This window comes from Lacerta agilis, chromosome 15 (genome assembly GCF_009819535.1).
Source record: "Lacerta agilis isolate rLacAgi1 chromosome 15, rLacAgi1.pri, whole genome shotgun sequence".
Classification (NCBI taxonomy): domain Eukaryota; kingdom Metazoa; phylum Chordata; class Lepidosauria; order Squamata; family Lacertidae; genus Lacerta; species Lacerta agilis.
In genome coordinates, this window is record NC_046326.1 from 11,155,105 (window position 1) to 11,173,605 (window position 18,501).

Here is an 18,501-nt window from a genome sequence, read left to right on the forward strand (position 1 = left end):
TGGTTTTTTAAATATCTTGTGGGAGGGAGGGTTTATTGGTTTGTGCTTGTTCATATTTTTTAATATGTATTTTGTGTGTTTTATATTGCAATTTTATTTTGTGAACCACCCTGAGATCTACGGATGAAGGGCAGTGTACAAATTTAATAATCATTACCATCATCAGAGAGGAGAGCGCAAAATATGGTCTGCAGCTCAACATCAAAAAAACTAAGATCATGGCCACTGGTCCCACCACCTCCTGGCAAATAGAAGGGGAAGAAATGGAGGCAGTGAGAGATTTTACTTTCTTGGGTTCCATGATCACTGCAGATGGTGACAGCAGTCACGAAATTAGAAGACGCCTGCTTCTTGGGAGAAATGCAATGACAAACCTAGACAGCATCTTAAAAAGCAGAGCCATCACCTTGCCGACAAAGGGTCCATATAGTTAAAGCTATGGTTTTCCCAGTAGTAATGTATAGAGGTGAGAGCTGGACCATAAAGAAGGCCGATTGTCGAAGAATTGGTGCTTTTGAATTATGGTGCTGGAGGAGACTCTTGAGAGTCCCATGGACTTCAAGAAGATCAAACCTATCCATTCTTAAGGAAATCAGGCCTGAGTGCTCACTGGAAGGACAGATCCTGAAGCTGAGGCTCCAATACTTTGGCCACCTCATGAGAAGAGAAGACTCCCTGGAATAGACCTTGATGTTGGGAAAGAGGGCACAAGGAGAAGGGGACGACAGAGGACAAGATGGTTGGATAGTGTTCTTGAAGCTAACAACATGAGTCAAACCAAAATGTGGGAGGCAGTGGAAGGCAGGAGTGCCTGGCGTGCTCTGGTCCATGGGGTCATGAAGAGTCAGACATGACTAAACGACTAAACAACAACAACAAGCATCATCATCAACAAAACAGCAGGCTTTAGGGTCGCACAGAACATCTCTGAAAGTGGGGAGGCTTCCACGTAGCTCGAACTACGTAAATGGCACTGGTACCATTTGCTGTGCTGCTTTCACATCTCGAGGGGTTGGGTTAGCAAAAAGCAGGATAACTTTGGTTTCCTTTCGGTCGTCCAGCCACCTTGTGGCCAGGGCCACCTTGAGCCCCTTGCTAATGCCTACTCCTTCTTCCTCTGAATGTGTTGAAAAGCAGCCTTTGGCTGCCCCTCCCCTTTCTCTATCCTCCCCTCCCCCCCAAAAAAATCATTCCTCACAGAGTGGGAAAATAACTGGAACAAAGCAGAGCTGGATCAGTATTAGACCTGGGGTTCTGAGCTGCCCCCCTTTTGTTCAGTGCCAGCTGGGAATGAGTCACAAAACAGAAGCCCCTTCCCCTCGTAGCCCGGGCCACCTCCATTGAGCGGCAGTCAAGCAGAAGCCGGCTCTGTCCTCAGCACTTTTCTTTTCTTCTCCCCCTCCCCTCATCCCCCCTCCCGCTGCCCACAATGCAGCACAACAAAAACCTCCTCCCCAGGCCAGCTCTTTCTCCATAGATGCGTTTCCCTTTTATTGGGCTTGCCCTGCAAATGAGATGTACTTTCTGCTTTTAACTAACTCAGGGAAACATTCGCAGACTCTATCTTTCTTTTCAGAGGGTTAGGGCTTGGCAGCCAAGAGGTTGAAGAAGCCGGAGGAGGAAAAGGGGTAGCCAGGGGGCGACGGGGAAGCAGTTGCTATAGGGATCGTGTGCAGGCTGCCAAGAGGTGCGGTGGGGGACCACCAGGTCCCAAAGAATGCCAGGCCTTCTTCGACACTGCTCACCTGCAGGGAGAAGGTGGGGGGTGGTGGACAGGGGCACAAGGGACCCAAAAGCCTTCTTTTTCTTTTCTTTTCACCCCCTTTGGATACAGACCTTGATGTGCTCCGCTTCCCACTTTGTTGGCTTCAGAGCCTCTCGGAATGCAAACCAGGCCCGAAAACAAAGGCCTCCATGGCGGAGAGGGGTGGGTGGGAAATGGCTTCTCCTCAGGAGGCATTTAAAAAGCCCCGTCCTCCTGTTGGGATGATTAGGGACCAATTTAAAGGTCACTTTGGGAGAAAAAAAGGCCCATGCTGCTCGCGGTTGTGTCGAGACTACCTGCCTGCTAGGCAGGAGTGTGGCTCCGTAGCCCCCACTGGGCTGCGGGTTCACAGGTGAAAAGCAAGGGGGGGAGAGGCAAGCAAAAAGCATTGCACACGACCACAGGGAGGGCACCAGGAAGGGCAGGAACCAGCTCCCTGAAAGGCTCTGCTCCAGTTTTGCAAGGCAGATGTAGGCACTTCAACTGTCTGCATTTTTCATGGCAAATCCTTGTGCCTGCTGCTGGTAAATAGGGGCGGGGGAAGAAAGTCAACTCAGTTTGCATTTAAAGGCAAGCTTACTTATTTGGCAGTGCCTGAAACAATATGTGGACCGAAACTCAACCATCTTTTGAATTTTGCACTTCTTTGAATTTTGCAATGCAGTTACTCCTGCCGAGTGGTGTGTACAAAAGTTCATAAACTTCAGTAAAGTGTGAATAAGAATTCATATATTTATAAAAGCAACAGTTAACAATGCATTAGATTGGGAGGGATTCTTTTTTGCAAATATATGCATATTAGGCAAAATTGCATAAAAATGTGTGTGTGTGTGTGTGTGTGTGTGTGATCGGAGAAATTTACATGCCGCTGAACAAAATTCATATACGAAGGTAAATGTTTATTCTCAGTGAAAGCGTCATACAAAACTGCATTGTGCTAGGGGAAACTGCTTTGCAAAATTGTGTATATTAGGCAAAATTGTGTGCAAATGCATATAGCAGGAGAACTCCATTCTAAAAGGCAAATGCATTTTCATGAGGACTTTAGCAAAAATGCAAACTGATGTGAAAATGTGGAAAACTGAACTTAAGATTGGAAAAATGAGAAACCACAAGAAACAGAAATTGTGAGAGTCACCCATCCCTATTGGTAAAGCACTGCTTGTTGAATGTCTGTTGAAGCTTTTGTCTAGGTGTATAAATATGTACTCCCTCTTCTCTCATTCTGCCTGCCCTGTCCTAGGATGTATTGAATTTCTACATGTGCTGTTTCTGACCTTCTGAATCTGAAAATGTTTGTTCTGTCTTGCAAGGAAATACACAGTTTGAGAGAAGGATCACAGAAGTTCTTTGGCGGAGCATCACATGGAAGTGGCAGGTTTAGGAATAGCTACTCTCACGCTCGCATAATGTAAACAACAAGAGTATTTCTGTCAAATGTTGAGAAGAAATTGAACGTGCTGAGGCGATGCTTGTGTTGAATCAGGCTGGGGGGTCGGGGAGAGAAATGCAAAATGTCTAGCAGGTGAGACTGTGAGGAAGTAAGCAAAAAAAAAGGGGGGGTGGGGATGGGGAGGAAGAGTCTGTGGATTTCAAAAAAGAAAACAAATATAAGGAACAGCCCGGTACCAAATTGGAGGCCAAAGAAATGTAAATGCTTTTGTGCAAAAGCAGGAAAACTCCCACAAAGGACTATAAATCCTTCAGGGGACTGACCTCTTTTTGCTACAGAAAATGGCCGTATTGTGCATGCTTAAAAGAGGCCCTGCGTTGGGTGAAGGAACAGAACTTTTGTGAGCTTCAGCACACTTGGCAAAACTGAGCAGGAGCAAAACTGACTAAGCAGCGTTCCCCTCCTGACCCCCGAAAATATTGCCTCAAATATATTGCCAAGGACTGGAAAGTGGGCTCCCACCCCACAGAGGCTCCCACGCCACGAGGAACAAGCGTTAGGCTTTCTTGTTAATGTGCACGTAGCCTAACAGCCAATCCAACACAGCCATCGGCTGGCTGGTTTGTTGCCACAGCCTTCTCCCAACTCTCCTCCCATTGGGGAGCAAAGCAGAGGAGGAGGTTGCCAATGGAGGGCGCTTTGTGTTCCAGTAGCAGCAGCAGGAGACTAAGCAATAGTTAGGAGGGGCGTGCGCAAATAGGTAAGAGAGCTGCCTACTCATGTGCTCCTCTTCCCTTATCACCTCTCACACTGGGAACTCACTTGCCTGCTCCTTCGCTCCTGCTGCTGCTGCCTCCTTCTCCCTTGTGGCAGTGAAAGGACCCTATAGCTGAGTGCGGTGTGACCTCCACTGAACTGGGCCTGCTAGGCTGTGGGATCTGGCCTTGGACCAGAGCATTTTATCTCTTGCGACCTCACCAGTGCCTTCTGGTGAATTTTCCCAAGCAGAAAACAAGACTTTTTGTGAAGTGCACCAAATTGTACCACAGGTATGATTGTGATCCTCCAAATGAGGGTTATTCCACGAGTGCATTTGATGCAATAAAGCTGGGAGAAGAATTTAATTTCCTCTGTGGCAAAATGCTGCAAATGAAGGGTGGATTGATTCTTATGGTGCATGGGAGCACTCCCACTGGCTTCAACAGAGTTGCTCCCAAGTAAACTCGCGGATTATCGCAGTCTCAGTTTCATTCAATATGTGGAATGCAGCAGTTTAATAAAGTTTCCAAGTCAGTGCCTCAAGGGTTTGTTACTCTAGCGCTGTTGTATCCATTGGCCAGGACACTGGGAGACGGCTACACAATGAAGCAGCAGCAGTAGCAAATAAAACTGAGGGATCTGGGTAGCAGGGAGGAATAAAGAGTCACAAAACTCCTCTTACCTCAAAACAACTATCAACATTTAAATACTTTTCTGATGAGCAGCACTTCTTACTGAGCAGTTGTGTAAAATGCTACATGCCTGCCTTTTCTTATGTTGTCACCAATAAAGGGGTCCGAAGATTGCTTTAAATTAGAGCTGAAAATTCAGCTGAGGGGCCTTGGGTTTCTGTGACAGGGCCAATTTCCTACAGGCCCCACAAGGCCCATGGTTGGCAGGGGGAAATGTTTTCCGTACCCCTTAGCTTCTCAACCTTATGATTACTTCTCCACATTTCCACACACGTTTGTGAATATTGTTTTTTAAAAGTCCTCATGAAAATTCATTGACCTGCAAATCCCTCCTAACATGCACCTGGGCTCGTATGCCATTTTGCCTATTTATTTTATTATTACTTATTAAATTTATATACCGCCATTCATTTGAGGATCACGGGGTGGTTTCCAACACAAAAACCGCATGACATAATAATAACAAGTAAAACAATAAACCCCAACCCCCACAGTTTAAATATACACATATTTGCAAAACCATTTCCCCCTAAATATAATGCATCTTTTAAAATTGTTTTCAGAAATATATGCATTCCTATGCACAGTTTACTCAAATATAGGCATTTTTGTATGCACTTCTTGGCAGGAGAACAGCCCTGCGGGATTCAGAGAAGTGCAGATTTATAGGATCTCTGTGTTTCAGTTACCATATTGTTTCGGATAGGGTGAATTAGGCAAGTTCGCCTTTCAATGCAATGTGAAATGAATTTTGCCTTAATCCCTAGCTAAGTCCCTGCCTTGCTACCTGTACCTTATCTGGGCTAGCCTCAGCATTGTGCCTAAAGGGAAAATCTGCAAAGGCATCCAGTAAGAAAATCTAGACCAAGGCATCTCTCTCTTGCTGTCGTTACACTGACCTCGACACAACCCCAAGGAACACAAGGGCTAAAGCACTTAATCCTTATTGAGGTTTATGGGTGCCTCTTTGAAATGCCTGCATCCTGGGATGACCAGGAACTGCTGAAACTTGCCCTTTGTATTGACCTTTCTACTTCACCCCCCCCCCCAGCTGGCCTAGGGAGGTGTTGTGCTCAAGGAAAGCGCTGAGGTCATCTCATGTCTAAGACTGCAATCCCAGTTCCCACATCTATCAGGCAGCCGGAGTCTGTAATGAGAGAGCAAGGCCTTGGATTTGAGCACATGTAGTCTGTAAAGACATGGCAGCAGGGCCACACTAACAACAACCTTGCCCACCAACGAGAACCCATGCTTCACTTTGTTGGTGGTGGTTTAGCTCATCAGAAACATGACTTGTGATTGGTGGCGATCACCTGCAATTGGCTTGAAGAAACTTCCATAGGAGAAGAAACAAAGCCAGGTTCTCTTTTACTTCTAAGGGTTTCTTTACAAATTATCATCATCATCATCATCATCATTAAGTCACAACGTCTACTTGGAGCAGATCTACTGAAATTAATGGACCTAATTAAACCATATCTACTGATTTCAATGGGTCTACTCTACGTAGGACTAGCATTGGATTCAACCCATTGTTATTTTAGATATATGCCTAAGATATAATAGCCAGCCCACTGACCATCCAGTCAACCATAAGCAGCTTGCCTGAGGTCAAGAATGAGTGCATCTGTCATTTTTTTTGTTTCTTTCAGTTTCTCATTTTTCCTGACTTAAGTTCAATTCTCAATATTTCCACATCAGTTTGCATTTCTTTATTATTATTATTATTATTATTATTATTATTATTATTATTATTATTATTATTATTATTATTATTTTAAAAACCTTTTGGAATTCTCCAGCATTTTAATGCAAATTTCTCCCAATACACAATTCTGTTTACAATTTTGCCTAATATAACGTTTTTGCAAAGCAATCTCCAGTAATAGAATGTCTGTTTTGGAAGTTGTTTTCATTAATGTATGCATATATGTGCAAACTTTGCCCTAGTATATGCATTTTTTGCGCACAATACCTTCCTAGAAAACGGCATTGAAAAATTCAGAGGCTTTCAAAGTAAAGCTGTGTTTCGGTTTGTGCATTGTTTCAGAAGTGCGAATTAGGAAAGTTTCCCTTGAAATGCAAACTGAATCAAAGTTCTCCCCTACCCCTACCTGAGACACAGCGGCTGCACTTGGCTCTCCCTCCCTGTCCTTGGATGGTGAAAAAACCTGCAGTCTCAACAGGAAGATAATGCGAGCGGCACAGTCAGGTAACTGTCCACCCAATCGCAAGTAATCCTTGGCGTGAAATGGAACGAGAGGCAGTGGCAATGGCCATAATAACCTGAGAATAACTTGATTATTGCTATTATTTTGGAGGGTCAGGGAGCAGTCAACCGCAATGCAACGCCGTGTACTGGAGAGAGGGAAGTAACCCCAGTGTCAACTGTATGTTACTTTGTGAAAGCTACCTTGGGGAGCCTTCTCAACTGAAAGTGGGATGGAAACAGAGGCAAGAAAAGGAAAACAGGATGGGGAAGTGTAGGAAGGTGAGAAAATGGAAGGACAGAGAGAGATGAAGGATCCACTATCGGCAAGGTGAGGGATCCATCTGTTTCTGCCCGATGACACCACAAACACGTGCAAATCATTTGAGCAGAAGAACCTAGTGGACACACGGTGGGCAAATGGGGCCTTTATCATAACCCTTGAAGCAAGAACACTGCTTTCTGGCTCTCCAGCCTCGGATGCACACAAGATCCTATATCAGAAGATGTGGTAGCCATTTATCTCAGGAATTGCAAACCACAGCGGACCTTGAATGCAAAAAGAAAAACGCAATAGTGAAATTAGAAGGAAGAGTAAGAAGGGACATCTGACTCAGGATGTGCAGGTTCACACATCTGTTTTAAGAACAAATCTATGAATATTGGTATCCATGGAAGAGTCTCTATGAGGTTTGTAGAGCACAGAACTCCCACCCTTTGGCTCCTGGTAGATCTACACAGATGCTTATTACAAAATAAGGCTTGCTACCTTTCTGGCAAAGCTACAGAGCCTTGAAGAGCTGCGCAGCAAGCCAAAAGTTCCACAGGCAAAGTGCAATGGTGAGACAAGGTGCAAATGATCCAAAGTTTGAAATGTGTTAGGAACTTTGTAGAGGGGGGGTCCGGGGCACAGGAGAGCACCATGACCTCCATGGCTTGCTTGTGAGCTTCCCGGAGGCACCTGTTTGGCCAATGGTGGGGGAAAGGATGCTGCACTAGATAGATTTTTGGTCCAATCCATTGAGGCTCTTCTTACATTTCTGTATTTGCCACAAACAGCATGGAATCAGATAGGGAAGAGCCACATTTACTTGCTTGGCACTGGGAAGGGGAGTCCTCAGCTCGGCTCCTGGTAAAACACGACCAGGCAGCTTGGATTAGTGTGTTGTTAGCTCGGCCAGGGGTGAGAGAGAAAGACCTTCTTCAATTGGGAGGTGCTAAGTTGGGCGTGAGGCGTGAGGGCAGCATAGTTAATAAGGAGTAAGAGTGATGGAGTAATGTATGGAAGTGAAATGTGTTAGGAACTTTGTAGAGGGGGGGTCCGGGGCACAGGAGAGCACCATGACCTCCATGGCTTGCTTGTGAGCTTCCCGGAGGCACCTGTTTGGCCAATGGTGGGGGAAAGGATGCTGCACTAGATAGATTTTTGGTCCAATCCATTGAGGCTCTTCTTACATTTCTGTATTTGCCACAAACAGCATGGAATCAGATAGGGAAGAGCCACATTTACTTGCTTGGCACTGGGAAGGGGAGTCCTCAGCTCGGCTCCTGGTAAAACACGACCAGGCAGCTTGGATTAGTGTGTTGTTAGCTCGGCCAGGGGTGAGAGAGAAAGACCTTCTTCAATTGGGAGGTGCTAAGTTGGGCGTGAGGCGTGAGGGCAGCATAGTTAATAAGGAGTAAGAGTGATGGAGTAATGTATGGAAGTGGGAGCTGGACCATAAAGAAGACTGATCGCCGATGAATTGATGCTTTTGAATTATGGTGCTGGAGGAGACTCTTGAGAGTCCCATGGACTGCAAGAAGATCAAACCTATCCATTCTTAAGGAAATCAGGCCTGAGTGCTCACTAGAAGGACAGATCCTGAAGTTGAGGCTCCAGTACTTTAGCCACCTCATGAGAAGAGAAGACTCCCTGGAAAAGACCCTGATGTTGGGAAAGATGGAAGGTACAAGGAGAAGGGGACGACAGAAGATGAGATGGTTGGACAGTGTTCTCGAAGCGACTTGCATGAGTTTGGCCAAACTGCGGGAGGCAGTGGAGGATAGGGGTGCCTGGCGTGCTCTGGTCCATGGGGTCACGAAGAGTCGGACATGACTGAACGACTGAACAACAACAACAAGAGTGATGGATGGCTTGGGCATTTGGGAGTTAAATTGGTATTAATTTCTTTAGGCTAATTTAGTTCGTTGAATGTGTTCGAGTCCATTAAAAACAACAACCCAGAACCTCCCAGGAAATGAGTGGCTGTTTTTCTTTTTTTAAGGAGAAGGGTGCAACATCAGCAACGGCGATAACAATTGAGATGTTTTGGATTCTCAGCAATGGAATGATGAAATAATTGGCCTTGGTGCAATAAATGTAATTGTAACTGTCTCGGGCATGTTGTGTTGCCTCTTGTGACAAATGAAAATGTTTCAGGCTCCCTTCAAGACGCCCAGTTCCCCAGCCAGGTTGACAAAGGAGCAGCCGACATGCGGTTAAATCTATCAGAGGATGGTCAATTTTGTTTGAAAACACTCCTTCCACCCACACCCCCACACCTCCCCCAGACAAAGCACTGAGCCTTCTTTTATGTAGTCAATCTCCCCTCGCCAGGATGGCTGGAACTCAACTTTTCCTTGCCTTCTCCCAAAGGGGGGTGGGGGGTGGGAGATAGAAGGCATTTTGCATGGAGGTTAAAAAAAAAAAAGGGAGTGAGGGAAGGAAGGAAGGTTGGGGGTGGGTTGTTGTTGTTGTTGTTTTTTAAGGAGAAATGTCTGGCCTTCAAGAAGGAAGCCACAAAGAATGTTTCCCTTTTCTTCGTTGATCATTTAATTTAGTTCTTCACAATATTGTGTAAGGGGGGGGGCAAGAGAAAAGTGTGTGAGAGAGATCCCAGTGGAGATGCCCCCTCCCTGCTTTCTGATGTCACAGATGGTGCAGGGGACCAGCCCGCTCACAGCATGGTGCCTATATGCTTTCCTTCCTCCATTGTTCCCCCCGTTAAAAAAGAAGGGGGGAAATACAAAAGCAGTTGGAAAACATGCTTAATAACTAATTCCAAATAATTTCCCAAACAGAGGGCTCGGGCTAAGCAGAAGGGAGAGCTGTGCAGGCACAAGCGGAAAGAGAGAGAGAGAGAGAGAGAAGGGGAAGGAGGGGGGGCAAAACCTGCCCCCAAGGCTTCTTGGGCATCTGGACAAGAGTTTCTTTGGATTCCTTGCATGCTACTAGAGGGGAGTTTGTTTCCCCCCCTGGAGCCAGCATCTTCCCCCCTCGGTGCCTTTTCCTCTGCAGGATGCTGCCCGGGCTTCTCCTGCTGGGTTTCGCCTTCCTCCCCTGGGTTTCTGGGGCTCAGACATGCCAATGCCGGTGCACCTGCCTGGCAGAGCAAGCGAGGAAGGCCCCACAGGTGCCCAGCAGGCAGACGCGGCAGCTTCGTCACAGCCGCCAGCCTGGGCAGAGGCACAGGCTAAGAGGTAAGAGAACACCCCTCCCCACCTTTCTTTTTTGGGGGGGGGAAACAACCCTCCCCCCAAAGTTATAGATTACAGGCCTGCGCTGACTTGCCAGTGGGCATTAGACCCCTTGCGGCCCACCTGTTTGAATCCGGCTCAGGGGCTGGCGATCTGGGGCGACTTCAGAGCCTCCTAGGAAACGTGCCGTTGGGAAAGAATGACAGCTATAGGGTCGCTGCAATAAATGTCAGTCAAACCCGCGGTCACTGGAAACGGTGGTGCGGTTGGTGAGCAGGCTATTGGGGCGCCACGGATGTGTACACTTGCGAAAGGAGACCCAGTGTGCTTTTTGGAGCACACAAGCAGTTTTGTATCAAAACCTGAGGAAGACCAGAATGCAAAGGAATGCAGAGAGAGCTGCCAAAGATGACTGGAGGAGGAGAAGGTGGTGTTTTACTTTGATTATGTCACCTATGGCTGTGTCCACCCCCACCCCCATTTCCTGCATCATTTGGGATGGATTATAAGGCCTTTGGGGCAGAGACTAAGGAAATAAGATGGGGAAACAGGGAAAGAGATGGGGGAAGGCATGCAAAGGAAAAACGGTGAAATGTTGGGAAACCAGCAGAAAGCTCTCCTGTGGGAAGCACGCGGAAGAGCTCTTGTTCAGCCCCCTATTAGTTTCCGTTGAGTTTTGTGGAGGAGATTTTCCCAGTGAAATGGTGCCCAGCCCACTGGGATTTATGCCATGTGATGGGATAGGGATAGATAAACCCTCTGAAATATTTGTGTTGACTCCCAGTTCATAAGGGCTTTTTTTTAATAGAGTGTTTGGTCATTATGCTTTTTTTGGGGGGGGGGGCAGAAAAACCCAATATTCTCTTAACTGCTTCTTACCTGCCTGGGCAAAAGACCAAATGTGAATACTGCTGGCTGCATTTCAAACTTCAGTGCAGTTTTTACAAAGTGTCGTATTACTTTTAAATATGTTTTAAAAGTCACAGCCACGGAATGAATAATCTGTGACTGCGGAACATTAATGTAAAGGATTGTATCATTAGAATGGTGTTCAAAATAAAGCTACACTATGCGGGTTGGACCTGTCTTTTTAGTCTTGGGAAGACTTTTTGCAAGGAGGGAGGGAGGACGTCGTATTCACTATTCAGTAACCCAGAGGTAATGGCTCTGCTCTGAAAGCCAGTGAAGAGACAGTTGCATCTCTCTGTTGTCTTTGGACATTGGTGCTGAACTCACAAATGAACTGATTCCTTTTCTTTTTGCCATTGTTTATTCCTATCTTGGAAGCCCCTGAAAAGTGTGGGATGCATCCCAACTAAGTTTGTTTAACGTAGTCCCCATTGCAATAAATGGGACTTACCATAAGCCAAGGCTAACTGATTTCAATCAGCTAACTTAGTCTGGATCCAACCCTATGATTAGAAGGAAGAAAGAAATTACCTGGGTGTTTTAATGGTGCTGCAAATTACACTGAGGCTAAAACAAACCTAACTGTAGGCTGACCATGATAAGCAAGGTGAAGTGCTGAACTCTTTGTGTGAATGATGATAGTTGTTCACTGCTTAGAGAATCTTTTTTATAATATTATTAAGAGGCATGAGTAAACAGTCAAACACCACCATCTCTGTGCATACGCAACTGCTGCCACAACACTTTAGTTCCCAAAGGAAATGTATGGAGTGCTTCGTTTATTTCCATTTTATGTTCAGACTTCCTCCATCCTGAGCTCCCCCTGATGTTTTGGACTGCAACTCGCACCAGTCCCAGTCACCATGGCCAACACATGCTGGATGTGAACGAGGGGAGTTGTGCTTCAAAACATTTAGGGGGCACCGGGATGGGGAAGGCTGCTTTATTGATTTTACCCCCCAATGGAACGAATCTGTGTAAACTTTGGCTCTAGCAGATGTGATAATTGTTAATCAGTGAAGGATGTGTTACAACCGTTTGTGTCACACGCACCATGTTCCCAAGGTGCACTGAGTGATATTCATGTGCAAAACTTTCAAGATACTTTGAAATCTTGTAATAAAGGTTTCGCCAGAGTTTATAGCAATATATTAATTAATTAATGTGGTGAAATTATGAATTATATGATCCTTCATAAAATGCATCTTTGTCTGTTATTTTCACTAACATATGCAATTTCATGCACACTACTCTTTTATATACATCTCTGTGCACATTCCTCGGCCAGAGACCTGCATTGCAAAATTCAGAGAAATGCACATTTCGAAGGATGGCTCTGTTTTCGTTTCAGAAAGTGTGAATTAGGTTGGTTTGCTTTTCGATGTGAATTGAGCCATATTTCTCACCCATCCCTAGTCGTCTGAATACAAGAATTGCCCTTTGCAAAATACAGGTTGGAATGGAACCGCCTCAATGGAGTGATCACGTGACTTTCGGAGAAGAAATCTGATTCTCTCACATTTGACTTCTTCTGGAATCAATGGGAGGCTGTTGTGTCACGTGTATCAAGGGTCGCAGGCCATCGCAATGCGCCATCGCAATGCACGCTATGCCCTGTGCCTCATGTAGCACTTTGCTGCTGATACTAGGCCATTGTGCCGGCTTTCGATAACAGAATACAACAAAGCCCAGAGCATTAATTTGCAAGCCTAATACATGGGAAAGAGGCCATTCCTATGCACAAGGGATTGTAGGATTAGCTGCATCTCAGCTTGGCGGAACAAAGTTGGGGTGATTTACAGTGTCTAACCACTTCACAGCTAGCCTATGTTTCCTAAGAGGGGTCTCATGTTCACACGAGTTTTCTGTATGCATGCACCTTCCAAAGCTACCATAGGCTGAACACACTCTATACCTGCACATTAAATGCAGATTCCTCTGAACCAAAGAATTCTGGGCACTGTGGTTTGTTAAGCGTTGCTGGGAATTGTAACTCTGTGAGGGGTAAACTACAGTGCCCAGAATTCTTTGAGAGGGGAAAACATGATTTGAATGTGCTATAAAGGTATAGGATGCATGCAACCCTCAAGGAATTATGGGTTAACAAACTAGAGGGTCCAGAATTCTTTGAGGGAAAGAATGTGATTCGAAGGTGTAATGTGCATACAGCCTTACATGGTAGCAGTACATGTCAACATGCATCTTTAAATGGCAACTGCTACCCCAAAGCAACTGAAAGACTATGAGTGATCATGTGAATAATAATAATAATAATAATAATAATAATAATAATAATAATAATAATAATAATATTTATTATTTGTACCCTGCCCATCTGGCTGGATTTCCCCAGCCACTCTGGGCGGCTTCCAACAAAAATCAGATACAAAAATATCACACATTAAAAACTTCCCTGAAAAGGGCTGCCTTCAGGTTTTTTCTGAATGTCAGGTAGTTGTTTATCTCCTTGACCTGTGATGGGAGGGCGTTCCACAGCTCTGCACTGCAATTATTAATATTTTTAATTTCATACTCTCACCTTAGTCCCACTAACATCAATGAGAAGGACCAGAATGGGATACAACCCAAAGATAGCGGTTCAATATACAATTCCCCGAGTTCCCTGGGAAGAGAGATTGATGGTTAAACCATTCTGGAAACTGCAAATTTCTGATGGGAATAGTAGAAGAAGAAGAAGAAGAAGAAGAAGAAGAAGAAGAAGAAGAAGAAGAAGAGTTTGGATTTGATACCCCGATTTATCACTACCCGAAGGAGTCTTAAAGCGGCTAACATTCTCCTTTCCCTTCCTTCCCCACAACAAATATAGGGGTTTCCTAACCACCCTCAGCATCCTTAACAAGCCACTATGTGGATGTATTTATAACAGTTTAGGCTGTCCCAATAAGCTTATATTATGGACCACTAAAAACAAAACAGGAAAAAAGACAACAAAAACCAGATAGGAATTCCTAACACCAGGTCAGCTGACAAAAAAAGCTGCCTTCAGATATCTGAAGGGCTGTTGTGCAGAAGATAGAGGAGACTTTTTCTCACCATAGGGCAGGAGTATAACCAATGACTGGAAATCGCAGGTAAGAAACGTTTAACAATCAAAACCCTTTGACAGTACAGCAGCAGTAGCAGCCGCCGCCTATATTGGAGATGGGGTGGTCTCTTCTTCATTGAAAGTACAGGCAATGGCCATTTTGTGTGTGGGTCCCGTTCCTGGCCCCCATGTGTGTCAGTTTGCATTTAAAGGCCAACTTACCTAATTCACACTTTCTGAAACAATACATGAACCGAAACACAGACACCCTTCAAAATTTGCAGTTGTCCGAATTTTGCAATGCAGTTTTCCAGCCTAAAACAACAGAGCCTAGGGCTTGCCGATCAGAAGGTCAGCAGTTCAAATCCTCGCGGCGGGGTGAGCTCCCGTTGCTCGGTCCCTGCTCCTGCCCACCTAGCAGTTCAAAAGCACATCAAAGTGCAAGTAGATAAATAGGTACCGCTCTGGTGGGAAGGTAAATGGTGTTTCTGTGTGCTGCTCTGGTTCGCCAGAAGCGGCTTAGTCATGCTGGCCATATGACCTGGAAGCTGTACGGCGGCTCCCTCGGCCAGTAAAGCAAGATGATTGCCGCAACCCCAGAGTCGTCTGCAACTGGACCTAGCAGTCAGGGGTCCCTTTACCTTTACATTTAAAGTGTACCAAAAAGGGCATATATTGGGGCAAAGTGTGCATAGAAATATCTATATTAATGGTCGGGGGAACGTTTTAAAAAAGCATTATGTTAGGGAAAATACACTTCGCGGAAATTAGGCAAAATGGCATACAAAAATGTTTATTTCAGGAGACGTTCGTACTGAAATCCTGATGAATTTTCAGGAGGGCTTTATTATTATTATTTAAAAGAAAATCAGCAGCGGATGTTGAAATATGGAGAACCAAACTTAAGACTGGAAAATGAGAAGCAGAAATTGCCAGGTCTACTCATTTCTAGTTGCTGCTCTTCATTTCAGGGACAGGGTGAATGACCTTGAGCCAAAACCAAACTGGAATAAGATAAGTGTTTGTTATTTGGTCACACCTGCCTAGATTTTGACTTGGCTGCTCCAGATAGCTTCTTTACAAAACAGTGCTAAGTTAGTAAGGTGTATCAGATTGCATTGGCTGTCCCCCCATCGCAAGAGGGAGCACACGTTTTCTGTGATTAATGCAGACTTCCGACCTTTGTCCTAATCTCTTATGATTCTGGCCTTTTATGGCTCAATTTGCTTCTCAATGCTATTATTATTATTATTATTATTATTATTATTATTATTATTATTATTATTATTATTATTATTATTATTTAGGTTTATCATTCATAACACTTCCTGCCACTTGCGTGCAACATCCTGTCATTGTCTGTTCAGAGGGCCTTGGCAAATTCCAGCTGTTTGCAAGATTTTATATGACAATAAGGTGCACGATCTATGAATAGGGATGTATTGCATCTGAATGATTATTGCATCTACCTCTTTACCTTTCCTCTTAGCAGCTTAATGTGATTAGCTTGGGTTCTCCCCCTCCCCATATTATGTTCACAACAAGTCTACCAGTCGCCCAGTGAGCTTCATGGTCAAGTGGAGATTTGAACCCTTGCTCTTCCAGCCCCAAAGCTGACACCCTAACCACCACACCACAGTGACTTTCTTCTGAGGACCACAGAAATAGTTCTACATTCCTAAAGCAGGGTGGGTGGAGCATGGACAACTGATTCTCGAACAGCAGCCCCATGTGTTAGGCGGCAAACAGCTGTTGGAATTGAAAGGACGTCTAAAAGCCGTGTGTGTGTGTGTGTGTGTGTGTCCTGTGCCATGAGCAACTGCTGTTGAAAAATATATATCTCAAACTCACAGTTGATATGCTATAGCCCAGTGTTCCCCAAACTTGGGTCTCCAGTTGTTTTCAGACTACAATTCCCATCCTCCCTGACCACTGGTCCTGCTAGCTAGGGCTGATGGGAGTTGTAGTCCAAAAACAGCAGGAGACCCAAGTTTAGGAAACATTGCCATAGCTCTTTGGTACAGAGATCCTATCACGGTGATTAGAAATAACACTCAAAGTTCTGGGGAAATTGGGTGCATACATTGAAAAGTCACACCACCTGTGCTAATAGCGAGCTCGTTCTCTGAACACTGATTCTTATGTAAAAAGGAAAAGGTAAAGGACCCCTGGACAGTTAAGTCCAGCCAAAGGTGACTATAGGGTTGTGGCGCTCATTTTGCTTTCAGGTCGAGGGAGCTGGTGTTTGTCTTTCTGGGTCATGTGGCCAGCAGGACCAAACCACTTCTGGCGCAATGGAACACCATGACAGAAGCCAGAGCACATGGAAATTCCGTTTACCTTCCCACCACAGCAGTACCTATTTATCTACTTGTACTGGTGTGCTTTCGAACTGCTAGGGTTGGCAGAAGCTGGGACAGAGCAACGGGAGCTCACTCCATTGCAGGGATTCAAACCGCCAACCTTCTGATCGGCAAGCTCAAGAGGCTTAGTGGTTTAGACCACAGTGCCACCCGCATACAAAACAGCCCAAATAGCACCATCAGCAGGCATTGAGAAAACGCATGGTTTGCAGAACTAACCCCCAAAAGAACTTTAGATAAAAAGAAAAACACCTAAAAGAGGGGTAAACCGAAAACCAGCCCCATAAGAACTGGGCCTGCTCAGTGGGTATGGAGTGCTGACTCTTGGGGGTGGGGGAAGCGGGGACCAGGAATGAAATGAAGTATCTTACATAGGAAGCAAGTTATTCTTCTATGTTAGTATGCAAGGAATTTTGAAATGTGATTAAATTTAATATGTGAAATATTGCACAGCAAGCTCAGTTGGGTAGAGTGTGGTGCTGATAATGCCAAGGTTGCAGGTTCAATTCCAGTATGGGACAGCTGCATATTCCCGCATTGCAGGGGGTTGGACTAGATGATCCTCAGGGTCCCTTCCAACTCTATGAAACTTTGCCACAAATAGTGCACATTTATATTGCTTAAAATGTACCATTCATTTTTAATTGGAGGGGAATTATATTTTGATACAAAGCTTTCTCAAGTGGCCGAGAAAGTTCTTGCTAAGACAATTAGGGATTCTCACAAGAATCCATCAGAGGAATCCATGGACAATTTGATCAAGCCTAGGTTGGAATATAAGAGTCTGCTTAAAAACAAGAAAGCGGAATATTCGAAACAAAGCTTTCAAACATCATTGGCATTTTTGTAAGTGGTTTTCATATTTTGTGGACTCCTTAGGATCCTTTCTTATTGTAAAGCAAGAATGTGAGGGGGGTTGTCCCCCCCCTGCCCCGCCAGTTTTTGAAATGTATGCCTTCATAGTTTGGCCAACCCTTTCTTAGATTTTTATTACAGTCATACCTCGGGTTGCACTCGCTGCGGGTTGCGTGTTTTCAGGATACGAATATAGGGGTTTCCTAACCACTCTCAGCATCCTTAACAAGCCAATGATACCAGAACAGGTTACTTCCGGGTTTTGGCACTCGCGCATGCGCAGAAGCACTAAATCACGCTTTGCGCATGCGCAGAAGCGCCGAATTGCATCACGCGCGTTCGCAGATGCTGCAGTGTGGGTTGTGAACACTGCGGGTTGCGAATGCGCCTCCCGCACGGATCACATTCACAACCCGAGCATCCATTGTATTATTATTTTGTTGTTGTTCAGTCGTTCAGTCGTGTCCGACTCTTCGTGACCCCATGGACCAGAGCACGCCAGGCACCCCTATCCTTCACTGCCTCTCACAGTTTGGCCAAACTCATGCTGGTAGCTACTCTGGGCGGCTTCCAACAAATATTAAAATACATTAGAATATCACACTGTCCAACCATCTCATCCTCTGTCGTCCCCTTCTCCTTTTGCCCTCCATCTTTCCCAACATCAGGGTCTTTTCTAGGGAGTCTTCTCTTCTCATGAGGTGGCCAAAGTACTGGAGCCTCAACATCAGGATCTATTCACTTACAAATTGCATTGCTTGTTGGATAGCTAAATAAAACCCATTGGCTTCACTCCCATTCTGTGAAAACCTTCATATTTCCAGAGCATTGTCTATGCACAAGGAAGGCTGAAGTAGGTACAATTGAAGGAAAAGAGGCAGGGAAGGGAGGGGAGAGGAACTTTTTGAAGAGAGAGAGAGAGAGACCAATTCCTTGACTTAGGAGCGAGCAGATTCCAGGTCCTACCGGGGGGGGGGGGGATAGGAAAGTTGGTGCAAACACTCCTTTTTCTGGTGTGGGGTCTTCCAGCAGCTGTAGTTTCGACAAGAAG

At 45.2% G+C, this 18,501-nt stretch overlaps 1 protein-coding gene across 2 annotated transcripts in view; it reads left to right on the forward strand.

Moving 5' to 3' along the window:
• Window positions 1-9,605: 9,605 nt before the first annotated feature.
• ROBO4 (roundabout guidance receptor 4) overlaps window positions 9,606-18,501 on the forward strand; it is a 93,893-nt gene continuing 84,997 nt past the window's right edge. The window contains exon 1 of one of the 2 annotated variants that reach the window (XM_033171790.1): window positions 9,606-10,280. In XM_033171790.1, the coding sequence (XP_033027681.1) occupies window positions 10,100-10,280 (181 nt within the window). In that variant the 5' untranslated portion in view covers window positions 9,606-10,099. The remainder of the gene's footprint in view (window positions 10,281-18,501) is intronic. The other variant, XM_033171789.1, reaches the window with a different exon arrangement.